We start from the raw sequence: 21,044 nt of genomic DNA on the forward strand, positions 1-21,044 counted from the left end.
ATTTTTTAATTTTTTTTAGAACAGGGCTCTCACTGTGTTGCCCAGCCTGGTTTTGAACTCCTGGCCTTAAGCAATGCTCCTGCCTCAGCCTCACAAAGTGCTAGGATTACAGGTGTGAGCCACTGTGCTTGGCCTATGTGATTCTTTTTTTTTTTTTTCTGACATGGAATTTCACTCTTTCGCCCAGGCTGGAGTGCAGTGGCATGATCTCGGCTCACTGCAACCTTCAGCTTCTGGTTTCAAGTGATTCTCCTGCATCAGCCTCCCGAGTAGCTGGGATTACAGGCGCCTGCCACCACACCTGGCTAATTTCTGTATTTTTAGTAGAGATGGGGTTTTACCACGTTGGCCAGGCTGGTCTCGAACTCCTGACCTCAGGTGATCCACCTGCCTTGGCCTCCCAAAGTGCTGGGATTACAGACGTGAGCCGTGGTGGCCCGGCTGTGATTCTTAAACTTAATTACTACCTCAAAGATACAGAAAAGTAGGTTCAGGATTTTGAATATAACCATCACTGCATAGCACCCCACTTGCAAAAATAACTACCACTACTGAAATATACTGTATTTTACAAAATAGGAAACTCCTGTGGTATACCCTCCGTTTAACTATATTCATGCACTACTTGCAATAAAAACCTTGCTATTACGGATTAAGAGGGACAGTAGTTATATAATCTAATTTACATATGGACATAACAAAGGAATCTTCAAATTCAGATAACATTCCTACTATAAATAACCAAAATTTGTTTCAGTTACTCAGTACAACAGCTATAATTGCTAATTTATAGTTAAATTTCATTCTTCACTTTACATAATTCCAAGGCAAGATTCGGACATTCAAATTTTTCTTCATTTTAAAAAAATTCTCCTAATGCAAAAAAAAAAAAAAACTTAAAAAATGATCTATAAAAGATATATTTTCGAGTCAACCATAATTTTTTTCTTTACAAAAATATATTTTTAGCAATGTAAATAAATAGAGTACAACTTCTGAGAAACAATTTACTTTGTAGCCAACAGTGTAGCAATGCATTTTTTTTTTTTTTTTTTTTTTGAGACAGAGTGTGCTTTTTCACCCAGGGGAGGGCAGTGGCGCAATCTCGGCTCACTGCAAGCTCCGCCTCCCGGGTTCACGCCATTCTCCTGCCTCAGCCTCCCAAGTAGCTGGGACTATGTACACCTGCCACCATGTCCGGCTAATTTTTTGTATTTTTAGTAGAGACGGGGTTTCACCATGTCAGCTAGGATGGTCTGGATCTCCTGACCTTGTGATCCACCCACCTCAGCCTCCCAAAGTGCTGGGATGACAGGCGTGAACCACTGCACCTGGCCAGAATGCATTCTTTATACCCAAAGAATAATAAATGCCACATTAATATATATTTTCAAAACATGATGGTTAAAACAATAAATTAGCTGTAATTTTCATAACAGTTCTTTTATAACAGTTCTAAAGTTACACTGTCATTCACAGACATCAGTATTGCGGTAAACTGAGAATTCAATTCTTAGTTTTAACAATTTAACAGTTTAGAGCGAATCAGCCTTTGAAATTCAAACAATGTAACACATCAAGATTCCAAATCAAATAGACATTTTTGATAAATCTTATGTTTTGTGCAAAGAAAAACTTTTGGTTTTTGAAATTGTTTGAAGTCAGTTGTTATAAATTTCAATCAGAAAAGTCAAAGTTATAGCATAAAATAGTATAAGCTGCCAACTTATTTCAAATTTGAAAAAGTTATAGGCTATAAAAATATGAAATCATCTTCAACTTTAAGAAAATAACTTTTATAGACTGAACAAATGAAAATAGTACAATTACAGCGATTGTACCAATCTAAAGTATAACATGTTATTACTTAATAGGATCTCTATATTAAAGATGTCAAGAAATTTCCTAATTTTCTCAAAGTCACGAAACACCTATTATTTTTCCTTGAAAATATAGTCAAAAGGCTAGTGTTGTGCAACTCATCAATATTCTGAATTCATTTTTGTTTTGGATATTTATTGTAATTTACAAGAGCAAAAGCTAGGAGTTAACTGATCATGTCTCATAATTACTATATGGAGTACAGACACTAAAAAACAACAAGTATGAAAGATTTCAACATGTCCCTCTAAGGAGTTGGTAAAGGAGTCTATGTTACCTGAACAGGTGCAATAACAGCACAGGGGCCACCTTCAAACTGTTCTAATGCAGATCCCTCTGATTCACTAAACACAAACCCTAAAAATGAAAGCAAGTAGCAAAGATTAAAAATATAATTCAAGTAGCAGCTAAAAGAATCTTTCATGTACTTCGCTTTGAGAACTATCACCTATCACAACAGCAAAATACCTTCAAGTCATGAGATGCAGATTAAGGAACCTTTTGAAAAAAAATCAATAGAACCTATGCTCCCCCACCCCAAAATGTACATAAGAGTACATATACCCACACAATTTTGCACCCAGGAACTCCTCTAGAAGGATAAAGTATGGACTTTAGTAAAATGACACTAAATCTGACTTTTCATCTGAGGAGGACTAGTTAATCTACTAATTCAAACAATTTTTAGAACTCTTTAAATACCATATCATTGTATCATTTCAATCTTTCACTCACATTCTATAAGCTAAAAATTAAATGGCATCAGCCAAGCACGATGGCTCATGTCTGTAATCCCAGCACTTTTGGGGGCCAAGGCAGGTGGATCACGAGGTCAGGAGATTGAGACCATCCTGGCTAACACGATGAAACCTCATCTCTACTAAAAACACAAAAAATTAGCTGGGCGTGGTGGTGGACACCTGTAGTCCCAGCTACCTGGTAGGCTGAGGCAGGAGAATGGCGTGAACCCAGGAGGCGGAGCTTGCAGCGAGCCGAGATCGTACCACTGCACTCCAGCCTGGGCGACAGAGCAACACAATGGCATCATAGACAGTACATGTGTTTATATTGGCTCCACCTTAAATATTACCTAACCAGCATTGACTGATAGCAACTAGTGGAAGTTCTTCAGAGGGCCCTAGGTGAGAAGTTGGGAGAACCCAGTGACCATCTGGATAACCCTTTGAAGATCATTTCACCTGCTTAGGCCTCAGTGTTCTCATTAAAATAATCAATCCCAATTCCAAAATGCTAAGAATCTATAAATTCCATTAACTGTTCCTATTCAGTCATTCAGCCAAATCACTTCACGTTAATGAACATCTGATATTACGCCAAACATCTAGGATATATGCCTGGATGACACAGTCTCTGGTCTGGAGGAGCCACTAGTCCAGGTGAAGAGAGACATACGAACAGAAAATTACTAAAACAAAGGAAAAACGAATGTTGTAACAGAAGAATGCAGAGTATTGTGGACACAGAAAGGCATGCTCTAGTCTATCATAACAGGTAACTTCCAGGCTCATCTTGAACAGCAATTCGCCAGAGAGGCAAAGGTGAATGAATAAAATTCAGCTACAGAAAATACCTTAATTAAAGAAAAAAAGTTTTCCAAGAGGAGAGAATGTTTATACATCAGAGAAAATTTAACATAGCTAAAGGGTAGCATGGGGGTAGGATGGAGGTGCCAGCAAATGGGCAGCAGGAAAGATGACAAGTGGTTAATATTGCAAAGGGCCAAAGAGCCAGGACTTAACCAGCAGAGATCCTTCAGTAAAACAGTAATATCATCTTACTGGGCTTTTTTCTTTTTCCTTTTTTAAAGGAACAGAACCAGGAAGAAATTGTTTCAACATCCCTATAGAGATGCTGCTGACCTAATGAAAGCAACATTAGCGTGGAGAAGAGAAAGTATATTCAAGTAATATTTCTGAGGTAAAAATAAGATTTATTTAGTATGTTTAAGTAGGGCAATGGCTTGGTACAAAAGAAATTAGAGCTGTTTATGAAGTTTCTAGCTTGAGACACCAGATGAGAGCAAAGGAGAGGGTGCCATTCCATCCCACCTCCTCTCTTTATCTTCAATCTCTTCCAGAAAGCATATAAACATTTATCTCACATATTAAAACAAAACCTTAAGATTCCACCAAAAACTCCAACCAGCACTCCATCATTCTTGTCCTCCCAAAGCCCAGCTAGTCATCTATATATACCCTGTCTCAATTTTCTTACCTATTTACTTAACCCTCACTAATCTGGTTTTCAACCCATGAGTGAACCAAACTCATTCTCACCCAAGTTCATCAGTGACCAGTACAGGCTAGTTCCCAAGTCTTATCTTATTTAATCTCCCAAAGAATCAACCTGAAATGCTGACCACAAATCTGAGAAACCTTTGTCCCTTGGCTTTTCATTCCAAGTTTCGCTTTTCTAGTTCTTCTGTCTCCATGATCACTGCTTTTAAGTGCTAATGTTCCCCAGGTCTTGGCTTTAGGATCTATGCTCATTTCATTCTATGCATTCTTCCTGAGTAATCTCATCTACTCTCAGAAATTCCATTACTGGTTATAACCACGTAATTCCCAAATACAGCCCAGATTAGAAACTCCAGACACAGACAGAGTCTAAGTCCCTTAACATGGTCCTGTATAATCTGGCTTCTGCCTGCATCTCCCTCTTCACCCTTTGCCATTCTTCCTTTCAGACTCTGGGCACACTGAGTTTCTTTCAGGTCCTGAGATATTTCATTTTCTCTCTGTCTCTTACCCTTTGTACATGATGTTTCTTCTGATTGAAACACCTGCTAACCATTTCTCTGGAAAACTCAAACTTATCTTTAGGTTTCACCCTAAGATAAGGTCTTCCTGCTTCAAGGCTTCAAAACATATCTTGAACATGTTCATTTCCATCCCATCTCCAGTTCACCTTATAGTTAAAAGCACTATAATCTTTGACCTTAAATGCTGTCAAGAGTTTCCAACCACGTCTCCCTATTCTTTCCTCCCTCCTGTCCAGTCCCCAAGTATTCACCATAGTTGCCAGAAGAATATTTTAGAAATGGAAATCAGATTTTGACACAGCCTGCTTAAAACATTTCAATGGCTTCTCATTGCAATTAAAATAAAATCCAAACTCCTTTTTGTGGTCTGGAAGACACTGTATGATCTATCAATCCAGCTGACCTGTTTACACTTACAGTCATTATCTGCTGTGACCTTAGGTCCTCAGAACATCCCAGAGACTTTACTTGTAGCCTCGATGCTTACTGTTCTCTCTACATGAAAATGCTCTTTCCTCTACTCTCCATATAGATAAATCCTTATTTGTCAGGTCTCACTTTAGGTGTTAATTCCTCAGAAGGATATTTCCTTACAAACCTATCTAAGTAGTATCTCCCGTCATCCCCCAGCACAACCAGTACTTATCATAATCTGTAGTTATTGTTTGTTTACCTGTTAATCATCTGCCTTGCCTGACCGGTGTTGTATCTGTGTTACTGATCACTGTTTTCCCACAGTATGTTGTATAGCTATTGCTCAATTAATGCCTGTTGACGTTTTGGCAGGGAAGATAATGGCGGTGTTTGTTTCTAGGGATAACAAGTTCAGTCTCAAAAATGTGAGATAACCATTTGGCAACGTTTAGAAATCGGAGATGTAAGTGTGTAGCTCAGGGCAGGACTCAGGATTAGAGGCAGCAATTTCAATCATCTTAAACATGTCAGTTAAAGTGCATGAGAACCTGTAGAACAAAAATAATGAAGCTGGGAACATTAAAAAGTGAGCAGAGGCTGAGTCGGCAAAGAAGACTGACAAAAATTAGAAGGATAAGAGAGAAGCACATTAACTGAGCTCTTAGAAAGGAAAAATCAGAAGCAAAGAGTAGTCAACTATGACAAACGCTGCTGAATAAAGATATAAATTAAAATACTAGATTAAGCATGTCACTGGGAATACTAAAAACATAAATTTACAGCACTAGGAAGAGTAGCCAAATTTTAAAGGTTGAAGTGTAATTCGGATTAGAAAGAGAAATAGTAAAAGCAAACTACAGTTGGCCGTCCATATCCATAGGTTTGGTGACCACAAATTCAACCAAACACAAATGGAAAATATTTGAGGGTGATAAAAAAAAAAAGGATGGTTGGGTCTGTCTTAAACATGTACAGACTTTTTCATATCATTCCCTAAACAATACAATGTAATAACTATTTACATAGCATTTACATTGTATTAGGTATTGTAAGTAATCTAGAGATGATTTAAAGCATAGGGGAAGTTGTGTGTAGGTTATATGCAAATACTGCAGAGCGTCTATGGATTTTGGTATCTGCAGGGGGGTCCTTGAACCCACTACCCCTCAGACACCAACAGACAACTATATTCAAGTTTGGCGGAAGGGAAAAAGAATGATAGCTTGAAGGGTAGTTGGATAAAGAATTATTACTTTGTAGGCTGAAAGGCATGACTTAGAAAAGGGAACAAACGATTATATGGAAAAGAAGAAGTTTAAGGTCTCCAAGTCCTGAAAAAGAGCTGAGAAAGACTTTTAAAGGTGGTCCACAGATACCTCTGGAAGTCCTAGAGACCCTTCAGGGTGCCCACTGGAGGTTACAATTATTTAAATGATAAAACTAAGACATGATTTGCCCATTTCGCTGTTTTGACATTCACAGTAATGGTACAAAAGCTATGGTGGATTACATTGCTGGTTCCTTAGCACAAATCAACACAGTAACATCAAGCTGTCCTAGTGGTCACTGTCCTAAAAAACACCCCCATACAGAGCCAATTTAAGAACACACTTACTGCTGCAGTCAAAACTACTAATTTTATTACATCTTGATCTTGAATACAGTGTCTTTTTAAAAATATATTCCGTGGAACAAAATGGAAACTACCCATAAAGCACTTCTGCTACATACTGGGTATGATGCTCAAACGTTATCTCAAGGAAAAGTATATGTGTAATTTTTTTTTAATTGCAAGCTGAACTAGCTACTTTTTTTTTTTTTTTTTTAATGGAGTGTTACTTTTACCTAGTATAACTACCAATAAGCTACAATTATTCAGACTTGAGTATCTGGCTGACATTTTCTCAGAAATAAGTGAGTTTGACATTTCTTTTTTTTTTTTTTTTGAGACGGAGTCTTGCTCTGTAGCCCGGGCTGGACTGCAGTGGCTGGATCTCAGCTCACTGCAAGCTCCGCCTCCCGGTTTACGCCATTCTCCTGCCTCAGCCTCCGGAGTAGCTGGGACTACAGGCGCCCGCCACCTCGCCCGGCTAGTTTTTTGTATTTTTAGTAGAGACGGGGTTTCACCGTGTTCGCCAGGATGGTCTCGATCTCCTGACCTCGTGATCCGCCCGTCTCGGCCTCCCAAAGTGCTGGGATTACAGGCTTGAGCCACCGCGCCCGGCCGAGTTTGACATTTCAAGGAAAATAGCCAGTGATAAAATTTCCAGCTTTCAAGCAGTAACTTGGAAAACTTGTGTCCACCACTGTGAGTCTGACAGCTTCTCAATGCTTACAGATTGTTCTGATGAGCTCACTGGTAACAGAAACAAACGTGACTTCTAGTGCGGTTATCATGACATACATCAACATTTGGAAGACTGTCAGTAGACCAATAATTTCCAAATCACTGATGCATACTGTTACAAATTAATGCACAGGTAAGAGATCCACTCGAACTGCAAGACAGACCAAAAGATTTCAATTTAACAGAGGATGAAAAGTTATGTGATTCAGTTTTAGATTTCGTATTGCAACTAATCTCTACAATACTCTGACGCATCAAGTTTTGGTGTGGTATTAAAGAAGATTACGTGTAATTATCCAAACAGGCCACTACCATACTTCTTACACCTTTTCCAATTACATATGTGAGGCCAGATTTTCTGCATCCACTTCAACCAAAACAATATATTGCCAAAGAATGGAGAAGCAGATGTGGGAATCCAGCTGTCTTCCAATATGATAAACATTAAAGAGATTTGCAAAAATGTAAAACAATGCCAAAGTCTCACTAAGTTTTAACTTTTTCATATTGAAGCCCTCAACAATTTTTAACACTGTAATGGGGACCTGAGTTCCAAAAACTTGAGAGCCACTGGCCTAGGAGAAGAAGTAAATTTTGGAAGACTTTTAAGTTAAACATATGAGGAAAAATGAAAAAGTGAAGAGGTGTTACATATTGAGAGTGAGAGGAATGAGAAAGGTACAGAATTGAGGAAAGTGTTAATTCCAAAAAACATAAGGAAAGAACTAACAGAAGCGCCAAGGGCTCAGCTAAGATTTAAGTATCGGTGCTGGACACAATTTTCTCCAGCAATACATAGCAGCCTGGGAGATCAAAAATAGGACAAATGGAGAACTGGAATAGAGAAGATGCATGGAACAAAGTTAATAAGGAAAGTGACAACTAAGGTTTCTGGTTATGTTAAAACAACCAAATTTAAGGTCCAACCTAGGAAGAAGAGATGAAATCTTCACTGTTTGGCCAGCTCTTCTCCTACTGAGAATAAGGAAAGGGCCCCTAATGTTGTACCCAAGTGCAGAGGTGAAATTAAGATCTGCTAAACTTTTCGTGTATGAAATTAAAGTTTGAATTAGTAATGGATCTTGCCTTCCTTAAAAATTTAAATAACGTAACCCAATTATCCATGAGTGGGGCTTTTAGTTGGAACTGCCTTATAGTGAGTTGCTTTTGCACTCTGAATATTAAAAACCCATGGAGAGAATTCTAAGCAGTTATGCTTCATGCCAATTTCTGTTTAATTCCAATATACATGTTTCAGTGTGTTAAGTGATAATGGACAAAGGCTATTAGAGCCAAAATGAAATAAAGTCAGCTAAATGAAAATTAAGTATTCTATCCTAAAACAGGACTATGCTAAGGAGACTTCTCTTTTTATAATAAGGTTTTACTTAAGTTTGAATTCCTTAGGACACAGCATTACTTTTCTTGTCAAGAGTTCTCATACTCAATTATTTCCTAGTTTTAGAAGGACTTAACTTACCATAAATGGCTATTTTTCCCGATTAGGTCTGAAACTATCCATCTTAAAACACCCAATCCTACGTATACAATTTCATATCACATTACACAGTACCAGAGATCACAGAAAAGTCTTTCTCATTTTCACATTTTATATTTCAGAACCAGGGTAAACCTGAGCCATGAACCTCATCGCAAGTTTTCAATTTCTTGTTTTCATATTACTTACTATATATATATATATATACACACACACACACACACATTATGCACACCATTTTGACAACTATAGCTTCTACAATTCTAGTCTTCCATGTAAACAAGGCTATAGAAATACTTAGTTTGATATCCTGGCTGAGTCAAATATCTCAACTGGACCTTTCATCTTAAAAAATGAGGATAACTACATTTATTCTTTGTTATCTTTCAGGGATGTTGCAAAGATTAGGTAAGATTTTCAAAAGCTGTAAAATATAGTATAAATATATTATGATAGACACTTTGAAGTATTTGAATAAAACAAATTATATATTCAAAGTACCAAGGAATTAATTTTGTCGTATATGCCTACCAATTACGAATTACAAAATATTGGCTGTTATGCAAATCATAATTTAGGTATGCTGAAGAAAGGAAAAACTTACATAAGAGAATGTTAAAACCTTCCAAAAACAAAAAAATATTTGAAATGAGGTGATCCACAGTATTAACTTCACTTCGGAAGAAAAATTAATGATGCTGGTGTATCATTTTATTACTTTGATAGAATAGTAAATCACATTAAAATAAATACCCAAACATGCCTTTAAACCTTAAATTAACCCAAGTGTATTAACTCTTAATATATTTTATATTTATATTTTAATGGATCCTTCATTTTTCCTAAGTTATTTGTTAAATCTCATTTTTTTTTTCATATTATGTAACAAAAATTGTGCTACACTGAAAGCCCAAAACTCTAATTTCAATCAACTACACCTACACGCCCCTCTTCCCCTGGGGAAAGAGAAAAAAAAAAAAATCCACCCACTGCACTGCTACAAATAGTGAAAATAAATATCTCTCTTTCTGACTAGTCTTTAGGAGAAACAATAAAATAACTGGAAGACGGAAAATAATTGGAAGAATGAAAAATGGCTTCTAAGAGTTTACACTCTCCATCAGGCGTCAGCAAACTACAACCCTCATCTGCTTTCATGCTTTGGAATGCAGCCACACCCATACTAATTATGGCTGCTTTTGCTGCAATAGCATTGATGAGCTGAGAGGCAAAAAAAAGGCCACTCACCCTTTAGAGAAGTTTGCCAAACACTGAGCTAAGCAATCAATATTGAAAACAAAATAAATTCCAAATAAGTCAAAATGTTTTTATTTACACAAGAAATACTACTTCTGTTAGGTCTAGCTGATTCTTATTTTGGTTCTGCTGGGTTGTGGTCAATCTGCCTGCTTCTTACCATCTCCAGTACCACTACTCTGGTCCAGGATGGCATCTTTTCTCCCCTGGATTGCTGCAATTGTCTCTTCTCTGATCTTGTCGTCCCAATCCACTACAGTCTATCCTCAAACACAGCAGGCAGATCAATCCTTTAAAAGCTTGCCAGGTGGTAACTCTCCTTTGCTCCAAACCTTCGAAGGACCCCCGTTTCATGTACAAGATGAGCTAAAGTCCTAATAGCCTAGAAAGCTTTACATGATTTGGGCCATTGTATTTCTTATATCATCTTTTATTATTCTCCTTTTCCTTTATTCCCTCTCCTGCCACACTAACTTCCTTCTTGTTGCTGGAACAGACCAAGCATAGTTTGTGTGAAGTGTTTTGTAACTACCATTTGTTCTGCCTGGAGCACTCTTTCTTCCGACTTCTGCATGACTAGCAGAGTGACTCCAAGTGTTTGCTCAAATCTCATCTTAAAATAAGGCCTGCCCAGGACACCCCACCCAGAACTCCATATCTCCTCATCTTCAAACTATTTATTGTACATGTGTAATTTATGCTACATTATGTTTACTGTTTGTCTTACCTCCCACCCTACTGACTCTCAACTGTAAGAGCTTGGAATACTGGTGTAGTCTGTGGGAAGGGAGAGGATAAATAGTGCTAATGAGCTAAGGAAGTGAAAATTATATGCTATTCCTTAAAAAGTACTATAGGCAATTGAGCAGGAGGGAAGCAGAGAGGAGAATAAATTTTCAAGTTAAAATAAAACCCTGCCAACTTTAAACCCTTAAATTACATGGCTTATTGCCTTTAAAATTAAAACTGCTCAAAAAAAGAAAAAGAAAAACACCCCACATTTTTTTAAAACGAACAGGATTTGTAGAAGAGAATTATCTAAAAATGTCAAGCCAATTAAAAACAACTATGTGCCACTCCTGCAGCTTATTGTTTTAACAACCATATCAAAAGAATTTAAGTTGCTCAATCAATATAATTTCATAGATGAAATATCTCTAGATATAATTGCACAAATATGCACGCCAAACATCTTACACCTGTATCTTGCTTCCAGAAGACTAATGAGACTGCAGTTGTCAACTGGAGACAGTCACAGACTATGAAATAAAGCCAGAGTTGATGTCACATTAGTAATGCAGCAAAGCAGTGTCTTGTGCCTATTCCCACAATCCCAAAGGACTGCCACAGCAATATTTAGCAATGGCCTCCAAGAACAAACAAATGAATACGACAGTTAACATACCAAAACTAATAACAGGACCCCTCTGATTCAGAGGTGATAACTTCAAAAATATGTTTGGTTGCCTTAAAATCTTAATCAGTGTAAGGCCTTGAAGAGTTACATATTCAAAATATAACTAACTGCACTCTATAAACGAAAAAAGAAAGAAAGAAATCCTTTATTTTGAAATGGTACTGACGGAACTAATCCTGTTAAAGAATTTCTGCATGATTAAAGGTGGCAGAGCATTCTAATAAGTCATTATAAAGTCCTATAGAGAATAATGATTATCCATCAAATAAACAACTTATTGTAATTGTCGGGAAAAAGCCAAAGAGTGAATTTGGCTTAGTCTACAATTAAAATAACTTAAAATAAATACAAAATTATTTTTTAAAATAATATAAAAAGAGCTACCATATACTGAGTGTTCACTATATGTCAGATAGTGTGCTAAGCGCCTAAATTATTTACATGGCCTTTAATCCTCACAACAACTCTATAAGGTCTATTATCCGTACTTTACAGAGAAGGAAACTGAGGCTTAAATAAGTTAAATTGCATGAACCTGAATCTATTCCAAAGCCTGTGCTCTTAACCATTACTGGAACTGCTGCCCTGAATCTTCCTTGCATTTGCATTACAGTATAAATATAAACAGGGCTGAATATTATCTTATTCTACTCTGTAAAATGTTTTATAAATGTTAACTGATTACAATGGAAGTAAATTTTTTCTTAGTCTTTCACAGTATTGTAGAGCTGTTTACTATTAGAATAACTCAGTCAAAGTGGGAAGTGTTAAAATAAAATCTCCCTCTAAGGTGCCCAAGATTAGGTAACTGACATAATTCAATATGGAAAAAAAGAGCCCAGGTCACTACATATAGGGTTTGGAAACTCAAAGGAAGATAATAAAAACAGAGGTGTATTAGGAATTGAGACCTGGAATCCATTCCCAGTTCTATCAATTTGTGCAAGTTTGGCCCAGTCATTTACCTTCACAACTAATTATTTTCATCTGCAGAGCAACAGTGAGGGACTAAATATCCCAGCTTATAATACATCATAATTGTAATTTTACCAGCTCTTAAAACAAACATATCTGGGAGCGGAGGAGAGATTATGTAAATCTTGAATTTTTTTTACAAGATACACGTTTTGAAATAGGGGTTTATATTTACTATGCCAAAATTCCCCCCAGTCTATTTAGGGAACAGGTGTTCTCTAAATAGATGTTTTAATAATAATATTGTTTTACATACATAAATTATTGATCCTTCTGACTCAAGACTATGCTTTTAACCTCATCATCATCTTTCCTAAGTCACCTTTAGGAATGTGTCAATTGTTTGCTTATCGAAACTTAAGAATTAGGGATCGTTACCAGTATAAAGCGCCCAGCCTGTTACGGTGCAGGAATTCAATAAATGCTTCTTTTATTTCATTATTGTTTGTACTAAGACTCTTTACATAAGTAAAAATCCTGTCTGGGTTACAAGTATACCGATAGAGGAAGTACTATGATCCATATTCCCTTTTTAACAGTGACAGATAATAAACCATATCCAAAACGGGGATACTTTGGGCCAAGAGTACACTTTTTAGCAAGCAACAGTGTTTACACACAGAGTACCACACCTTACCACATAATGACAATACAAATAAAAAACTGCTTTTTGAATTAGCCACTTGGGACTTTCCCGCGGACGTCCCTCCTTCTCACCAAAAACAGACCAACCACCACCAATAGAGAGCTCTGTTAGGGGGTAAAGATGGGGAAGGCCACAGCACCCCTTGAGAAAGTGGCACCGGGGCACGGGGCGCACTTTCCGTTTCACGCCCTGCAACCCAGTAAGGGGCCACCCCCTCCTCCTCCCCAGCCGAAGGGCAGCCCGCGGAGGATGGAAGAGGCGCTGCGGGTATTTAGTGGCAGCTGTAACCTTTCTCCTACTCAACCTCTCCCCACCAAGGCAAGGCAGGGCGTGTCCAGAAAGTCCAGCTTCAGCGCTGAGCACGGCGACTAGGACAGAGTGCGGGGCGCGCGAGGGGCTGGAGCGAGAGGCGTCACAGGCGGACTCTCGCAGGGCAAAGGAAGCAGCGGCTGAAAGTGAGAGAGCCCCGCCAGGGTACCTTGCGTCCAGCGGCAGAAAATGGTGTCCGAGAGACCGGGGCTGCTCTTGGTGCCCCACACCAGCTCCATCAGCTCTTTAGTCAGTTCGGACATGATGGGAAACAGGCGGGCGGGTCTTCGCTTTGCGGACTCCTGCCCCGGAACATGGGGAAGGGGCAACTCCAGAGACAGCGGCTGTGGGACGGCGGCGGCAAACGAGTTGGAAGGTGAGGCAGGAAGAAGGAGAAGGGGCTGAGAGCCACTTGCAAAGACCGCGCCTGTCAACCCAGGTCCGCGCAGCAGCGAGTTTTCCGTACCGGAAGTACTGGTGCCACTTCCGACTCCTCTTTAACTCCCGCCCCTTAGAAGCTGAGGGGCCGGAAGTGCCCTCCCCGGAAGTGAAATTGGAGGCGGAAACAGCCACGGAAAGCGGTGGAAGTAGCTTCTCTGCTTTCTGAACCGTCTGCGACCCTTTGGTGGGGTGGTAGTTTTTTATTGGGAGGGGGCGTCGGCGTATTTCTAACTTCCAGGAATACCTCCTTCCTCTAGGCACTGCTCTGGGGTCAGCTGGAGGCTCTGAGGCCCAGGCCCTAGGAACTAGAACATATGCCCCTTGCTTGTATTTTACAATATTAATTTTGTAAAACTAGAACTATAAGGAAATGGTTGAGTCACAGTGCGGTACCATCCTTGCCTTTGTAAGGCGCTTCTCATAAGCTGGAGGCTGTCCACCTCTGTACTTCAATAAATCAAAGTCAGACCAACTAGTACCTAAAACCATGGCAAAGAATGTGGCATAATGTGCATTAGAAATGCTTCTACCAGCTGCAACACAGAATTACAAGGAATTTGTAGGGAAACAGATTCAAAGCAACCTGTTTGTAAATGTTACAGCATTTTCATCTCCAGTTTTTGAGACTGCAGTGTGTGGGCAACACCTGGACTAAAGTTTAGGTTTTACTAATTAACTAGCAGTTAAATTGAGCTCATGTGAAAACTTATGTTTGTGCTGCTTAAAAAAAGAGGGCTTGTATTGCCCAAGCTTTGAGTTTAAAACGAAAGGGCAAAATTTGATTTAAAAATATATATATATGCTTTTATTTTAGTTCTGTAAGGTTTTTGTACTCCTTGGAAACCATATTACTTTGGGATGCAGTAATGCATAGTTAAGAGGCCAAGCTGTGGGTCATACTGCCCTACATTCCTACCTTTTGCACTTACTAGCAAGTTACCTACTCTCTACCTAGGCTTTTTTCTTTCTAAAAGGGAGATTGCATACATTTCATATATTTTAAGGAATAAATGGAAAAAGTAACACATGCAGAGGATTTGGTGTACTTCCTAGCACATAGAAGGCATTTATGCAACAGTGGATTTTTTTTTTACCTGAAGAAGCCATTTTGTGGGAATTTGATGCAACAGTAGTTCTGACTTTTTTACTCATACATTCTAGCCAATTGTATTTTAGTATAATACGTTATGTTCTCTAATTCCAAAAACATGCAGTTTCATTGGAGAATACCCTTGCATTTGGCTAATTAAACCATTTGGCTAATTTAAAATCTTTTAGATTGCAAATAAGGTTTTGTTAATTTATACTTTATTTCTAGCTATTTTTTGCTATTTGTATGTTATTTCTAATTTTATTTTAGTTAATTTTATTTGTTCAGTACTCTTTACTGTAATCAGGGGGACTTGCCCAAAGTGCCTGTACTAGAGCCATAGCATTCCTCTTGATCTTTATTCCCTTTAGAATATTCCTTGCCTTATTTTTGCAAATCAAATCTTACCTATCCTTCGTGTCATAGTGTGCCTGCCACTTTTTAATAAAGCTTTCTCCAATCATTACAATTGAAAGTAATGATTATAATTTCTGAAGCTTCATAGTACCTTATCTGTAACTTGCTTATGACAGTTCCTATCATCATTGTATTTGCAAAGAATTATTTGTTTTTCTCTTGGGATATAAATTTGTGGAAGCAAAGAGCTGTCCATAATCCTAGCAAGGGGCCTTGAGCATCACTGGATCTCGATAATTATGATTCAAAGGAACAAAACTTGCCTTTACTGGAAATTAAGAATTCATTGCCCCTCAGCAAGTGAGAGATCGGGGAAGTAGTACTGACTGCTCCAGTTAAATATCTGATATTTGCATACTGATTACAATGTACATAATTCTTCCACTTCCTGAAAGACACAGAAGAGTCTATGTACATAGAGCTCATAACTGGCAGACTTCTAAGTTCGGAAGTGTTTCCACATTTGACTTTCTCCATTAATGTATGGAAATATTAATGGTATAGTATATATAACACCACATTTGTTTCCTTTCCATTAATATACAGATAGTAGTTATAAGTTTGATTAGTTATGAAAAAACAAAAAATTGTATTTTCAAAATGTATTTTTTTAAACGAGAAGTTTTTTGATCTATGATTTTTCTTAGTTTCCAGCTACAGTGATGCTAGTAAAATTTTGGATAGACATTTATAGGAATGTCCTTTCCACTTTCACATTATAATGCTTTTTTTTTTTTCTTTTGGAGACAGAGTTTCGCTCTTTTGCCCAGGCTGGAGTGCAGTGGCGCCATCTCAGCTCACTGCAACCTCTGCCTTCTGATTTCAAGTGATTCTCCTGCCTCAGCCTCCCGAGCAGCTGGGATTACAGGCACCCACCACCATGCTGGCTAATTTTTGTATTTTTAGTGAGATGGGGTTTCACCATGTTGGCCAGGCTGGTCTTCAACTCCTGACCTCAGCCTTGCAAAGTGCTGGGATTACAGGGGTAAGCCACTGCACCCGGCCCACGTTATAATTTTTATTTGAAATCTTTTAAATTTTTAAATTAGCAGTACATATCTTTAACAAGGAATATTTTACTGTTAATTTATTGCTTAATTATTCATTAGGTATAACATTTAAATAGAAATTAATATTCATTAAAATTGTTCTTATTTAATAATTATCTATAAAACAAATATTTAAATGAATCACGTTTTGCATCTATACCTGGTGCTGGATGAAAATGTCTTTCTCTTGTTATAATGACTTGGAAAATTATATAAATGTTCTTTGATGTATTTGTAACACTTCATATTTTAGCATATTGTTTTTCTCGGGACTGTCTATGGTTTTGATTAAACTTGTATCACTGAGGTGTATATAGGTTGTATTAATAATCTTTCACTTCCTATTTATATGTAAGTTTTATTAATAATACTTCTGTTTCTTTCAAATTCAAGTCAGGGTGCTTCCATAAAACTGGGCTGAGATTTCCATTATAATGAATTCTTTTTATCCATCTTTACTATTTCAGGCAACAAAATTAATTACTCAGCATTAAACTCTAAGTCTCTGTTTAATTATTTTCCTGTCTTTCCTCAAAGATTTTTGCCAAATAAAAGCACACCAGCTTTATTACCTAGTTCCTAGCAACTAACATGAAAAGTACAATTCTCCAGTTGGAAACCCTGGACTCTTAATTTAGTGTATTTACATTACTCCTTATCTGGAAGAAATCAAATCTTTCAAAAACTCACCCTGTAATAAGATGAATAACTTTTAGGTGTGTCACTAAAACAACCCCCATACTCATTTATTAATAAAACTTTTTCATTTGTATGTCCTCTGCCTTCCAATAGCAGCATAAATCTAGCAAAGCAAATGAAACTAGTTCCTTCTGCATCATCCTAACCTTATCTCAGCAGGATAATACTTGTCCAGCTGAGCATACAAGTCCCTTTCAAACTCACCAACATCATATTCAAGGGTAGCGTAGCGCATCACTCCCCAACACATCTCCTACCGACATTAATACATGGTGGCAAAGGGGATCTGTCATTAAATGCTGGGTTAAGTAAACTTAAACAAGCCTTGCAACTTTCCAAGAGCGGGGATCGTGTTTAATGTTAAAAGACATTTGATCATTTCATTCACTGAACTTAGATCGTTTATGTTCTGCAAAATACTGTTAGGGAATCACGGGTCTAATGACATAGTCTTTTGAAATAGAATTAGAAAATCTGAACGTTAGTCCCTATATGGGCAGTAAGTGTGATGTTCGGTGGATCATTTAACGAGCTGTACCTTGCTTTCTTCATCTGTAAAATAAGAGAACTAAATTTAGATTATTTCTTAAGGTCGTATTCGCTGCAGGTCCTGTTCACTTCTGTGATTCTGAAAAGTGGCTGTCTTTAACTTGAAATGTATGGGAATAATGGGGAGAAAAAGAATATTGAAAACGTATATGGAGTAGACAAATAATTATGGCATTCTTTACTAAGACATAGAATAAAAGAGGTTATTTGCCATTTTAGCACTTGTGTTAACATTATGAAATGAAAAGATAAAATTCCAACTTGCACATTAACACAAGACTGTATAAAGTAAGCATATAATATTTACACACTTGGATGTGTCATAGGCACCTCAAACTCAGTATTTGCCAAATTAAATATGACTCTTCCCACAAACCCTGCTTTACTCTCCATGTTTCATATATCCGTGAATGGTGCCAAGATCTACAAAAAACTCATTCCTTAATGTTCTCAATTGTGATAGAATGAATAAACACCCTTTTTGAGGTTCAGTTACCACATTCATAAAGAGGACTTACTAATAATTGCATCTTACAATGATTGTGATATTTAATAAGGAACATTAGGCATGAAAGAAATACGAGCATTGAAAAATACTATTCTTGTGTTAGCTTTATTAATGATTTAGGCAAAACATTATAAAGGAGCAAAGATGGCATATGAATTATTTCTGCATTGAAGTGGGGAAAACCCAGAGAAGTTTGAGCTGGATAGAATCTTGACTAAAGAAGAAAAGGAGGATGCGCATTTTATGCTTGAAATACTCTCGTGGCAGAATGTTAGTGAAGAGAAATAAGTCAGGAATATCAGGCTATGGAGGGTATAATGAACAGAATTCTGTCCCTCCGAAATCCATATATTGAAGCCCTAACCCCTAATTAAACTGTGTTTGGAGATAGAGGCTTTAAGACGGTAGTTAAGATGAAATGAGGTCCTAAGAGTGGGGTTCTAATCCAATAGGACTGATTTCCTTCAAAGAGGAGAAAGAGATACCAGAGCATGATGTCTCCCTCTATATAGAAAAGGCCATGTAATGACACAGTGAGAAGGTGGCCATCTACAAGCCCGGAAGAGAGGCCTCGCTAGAAACCAATCCTCTCAACACCTTGATTTTGGACCTCTAGACTCTGGAACTGTGAGAAAATAAATTTATGCTGTTTAAGCCACCCAGTCTGTGCTATTTTGTTATGGCAGCCCAAGCAAACTAATACAGTCTGTTAAAAATATTAAATGTTAAATACAGGCGTGCCTCAGAGATATTGCAGATTGAGTTTCAGATCATCACAATAAAGTGAATATTGCAATAAAGCCAGTCACACAAATGTTGTAGTTTCCTAGTGCATATGAAAGTTATATTTACACTATACTGTAGTCTATTAAATGTGCACTAGCATTATGTCTAATAAAGACAATGGACATATATACCTTAATTTTAAAAATACTCAATTGCTAAAAAATGCTGATGACCATTTGAGCCTTCAGTAAGTTGCAATCATTTTGCTAGTGGAGGGTCTTGCCTCCATGTTGGTGGCTGCTGATTGGCTTCTTACAAAATTTGAGTCAGTCCTCTCCAACCCAGCTGCTGCTTTATCAGCTAAGTTTATGGAATATTCTAAATCCTTTATTGTCATTTCAGCAGTGTTCATAGCATCTTCACCAGGAGTAGATTCCATCTTAAGAAACCGCTTTCTTTGCTCATCCATAAGAAGCAACTCCTTATCCATTAAAATTTGATTGTGACATTATAGCAATTTAGTCATACCTTCAGCCTCCACTTTTAATTCCCATTTTCTTGCTATTGCCAACACATCTGCAGTTACTTCCTCCACTGAAGTCTTGCTTCCTTCAAAGTCATCCATAAAAGCTAGAATCAATTTCTTCCAAACCCTGTTCCTGTTGATATGTTGATATCCTTCCCTGAATCACAAATGTTCTTAATGCCAGCATCCAAGGTGGCAACCAGTGACCATGCCTCTTGATAGTCATTTCCTTGGGTAGTTCCTTTCCACATTGAAAAGACCCCAACTGCCTGACCAATTGGATATTGTGAAAGTAACGGGATGCGATTTTCAAAGGCATTGCAGTTTCTGCCTGGTCTCATGTCTCTGTTTCTTTGAGGGAAGCCAGCTGCCATGTTGTCAGGGTACTCAAGTTGTCTATGGACAGGCACACATAAAGAGAAATTGAAGCTAGATGTTCCCATCCCCAGTCTCTAAGATCCCCATTGGTTATTATTAGGACCTTCACCAAGACAAAGAAAATTCAGCTTTTTCTGAAATTCTCCTACTCTCAAAAAATAAATTATGTCTTGGCCTTCAGCTTTGTTTGTTTCTGCCACTGCAGGAAGTAAGTTTTGTTTGGTTTAGTGTGTTTGTTTTAAATGCTGCCAGGGACCACTTTTGACTCTCATGTTTCATCTTAGGTTGCTGATTAATAAATACAAGCCTGTCATTTTCTTTCTTTATCGTTTCAATGGTACTTAAAAAGCAGACAGTCTTTGTAATTCAATATCAGTCAGTGATTAGCCATGGATTGTCCCTGTGGCTCTAATTTGGTCAAGGATAATTACGAATTGTAGAAAGAGACAGTTATAAACTTTTAACTGCCAAGAATTTACAGTAGCTGGGGGATGGATATACCGACTGGTTCAATGAAAGGAATTTAGGTGGAAACTCACGCATCCATATGCATACTGAAAATCGAAAAGTCTTAAGCAACAACATATTTAATGAAGAAAAATTTCTCTTTTAGATTGGCAACAATATAAGGCATTCTACAACCGTCACTTCTATTCAATATAATAAAGGAAGGCCAGAAGAAGAAATAAAAAGACTAATAGAAATAAAGCTTCATGATTCATAGGCTGTCTCATGTTCAATTTTGTAATTAGCATTTTTCTGGACTTCTATAGCACACTCTGCCCTTAATCCTTAAGACCTTTCTCTCGAACTGTTACTTTTTTGCATGTCTCTGACTCCCTCACAGCAATGATCAAATCCCCTCTGGATGAATTGAGACTCCAATAAAAACATATCAAATCCAGCAGCTTAACTTTTGCCATAATGGCAAAAAATTCATGAGGGATACATTCCAAAACCCCCAGTGGATACCCGAAACTGCAGATAGTACTTCATGATAAAAATACTATGTTTTTTCATATACATACAAACCGATGATAAACCTTAATTTATAAATCCGGTATAGTAAGAGATGAACAAAAATAACTAATAATAAAATAGAACAATTATAACGACATACTGTAGTAAAAGTTAT

General features: G+C 37.5%; 1 protein-coding gene across 5 annotated transcripts in view; it reads right to left on the reverse strand.

Moving 5' to 3' along the window:
- MINDY3 (MINDY lysine 48 deubiquitinase 3) overlaps positions 1-14,004 on the reverse strand; it is an 82,173-nt gene extending 68,169 nt beyond the window's left edge. For 4 of the 5 annotated variants that reach the window (XM_037983363.2, XM_008002371.3, XM_008002370.3 and 1 more), the window contains exons 1-2: positions 13,696-14,004; positions 2,159-2,238 (exon numbers count right to left, since the gene is read on the reverse strand). Coding sequence is in view for 3 of the 5 variants with exons in the window: in XM_008002371.3 (XP_008000562.1) it covers positions 2,159-2,238; positions 13,696-13,789 (174 nt within the window). In the remaining 2 variants the exon portion in view is untranslated. The remainder of the gene's footprint in view (positions 1-2,158; positions 2,239-13,695) is intronic. The other variant, XM_037983364.2, reaches the window with a different exon arrangement.
- Between the last annotated feature and the right edge of the window lie 7,040 nt (positions 14,005-21,044).

This window comes from Chlorocebus sabaeus, chromosome 9, assembly GCF_047675955.1.
Source record: "Chlorocebus sabaeus isolate Y175 chromosome 9, mChlSab1.0.hap1, whole genome shotgun sequence".
NCBI lineage: Eukaryota > Metazoa > Chordata > Mammalia > Primates > Cercopithecidae > Chlorocebus > Chlorocebus sabaeus.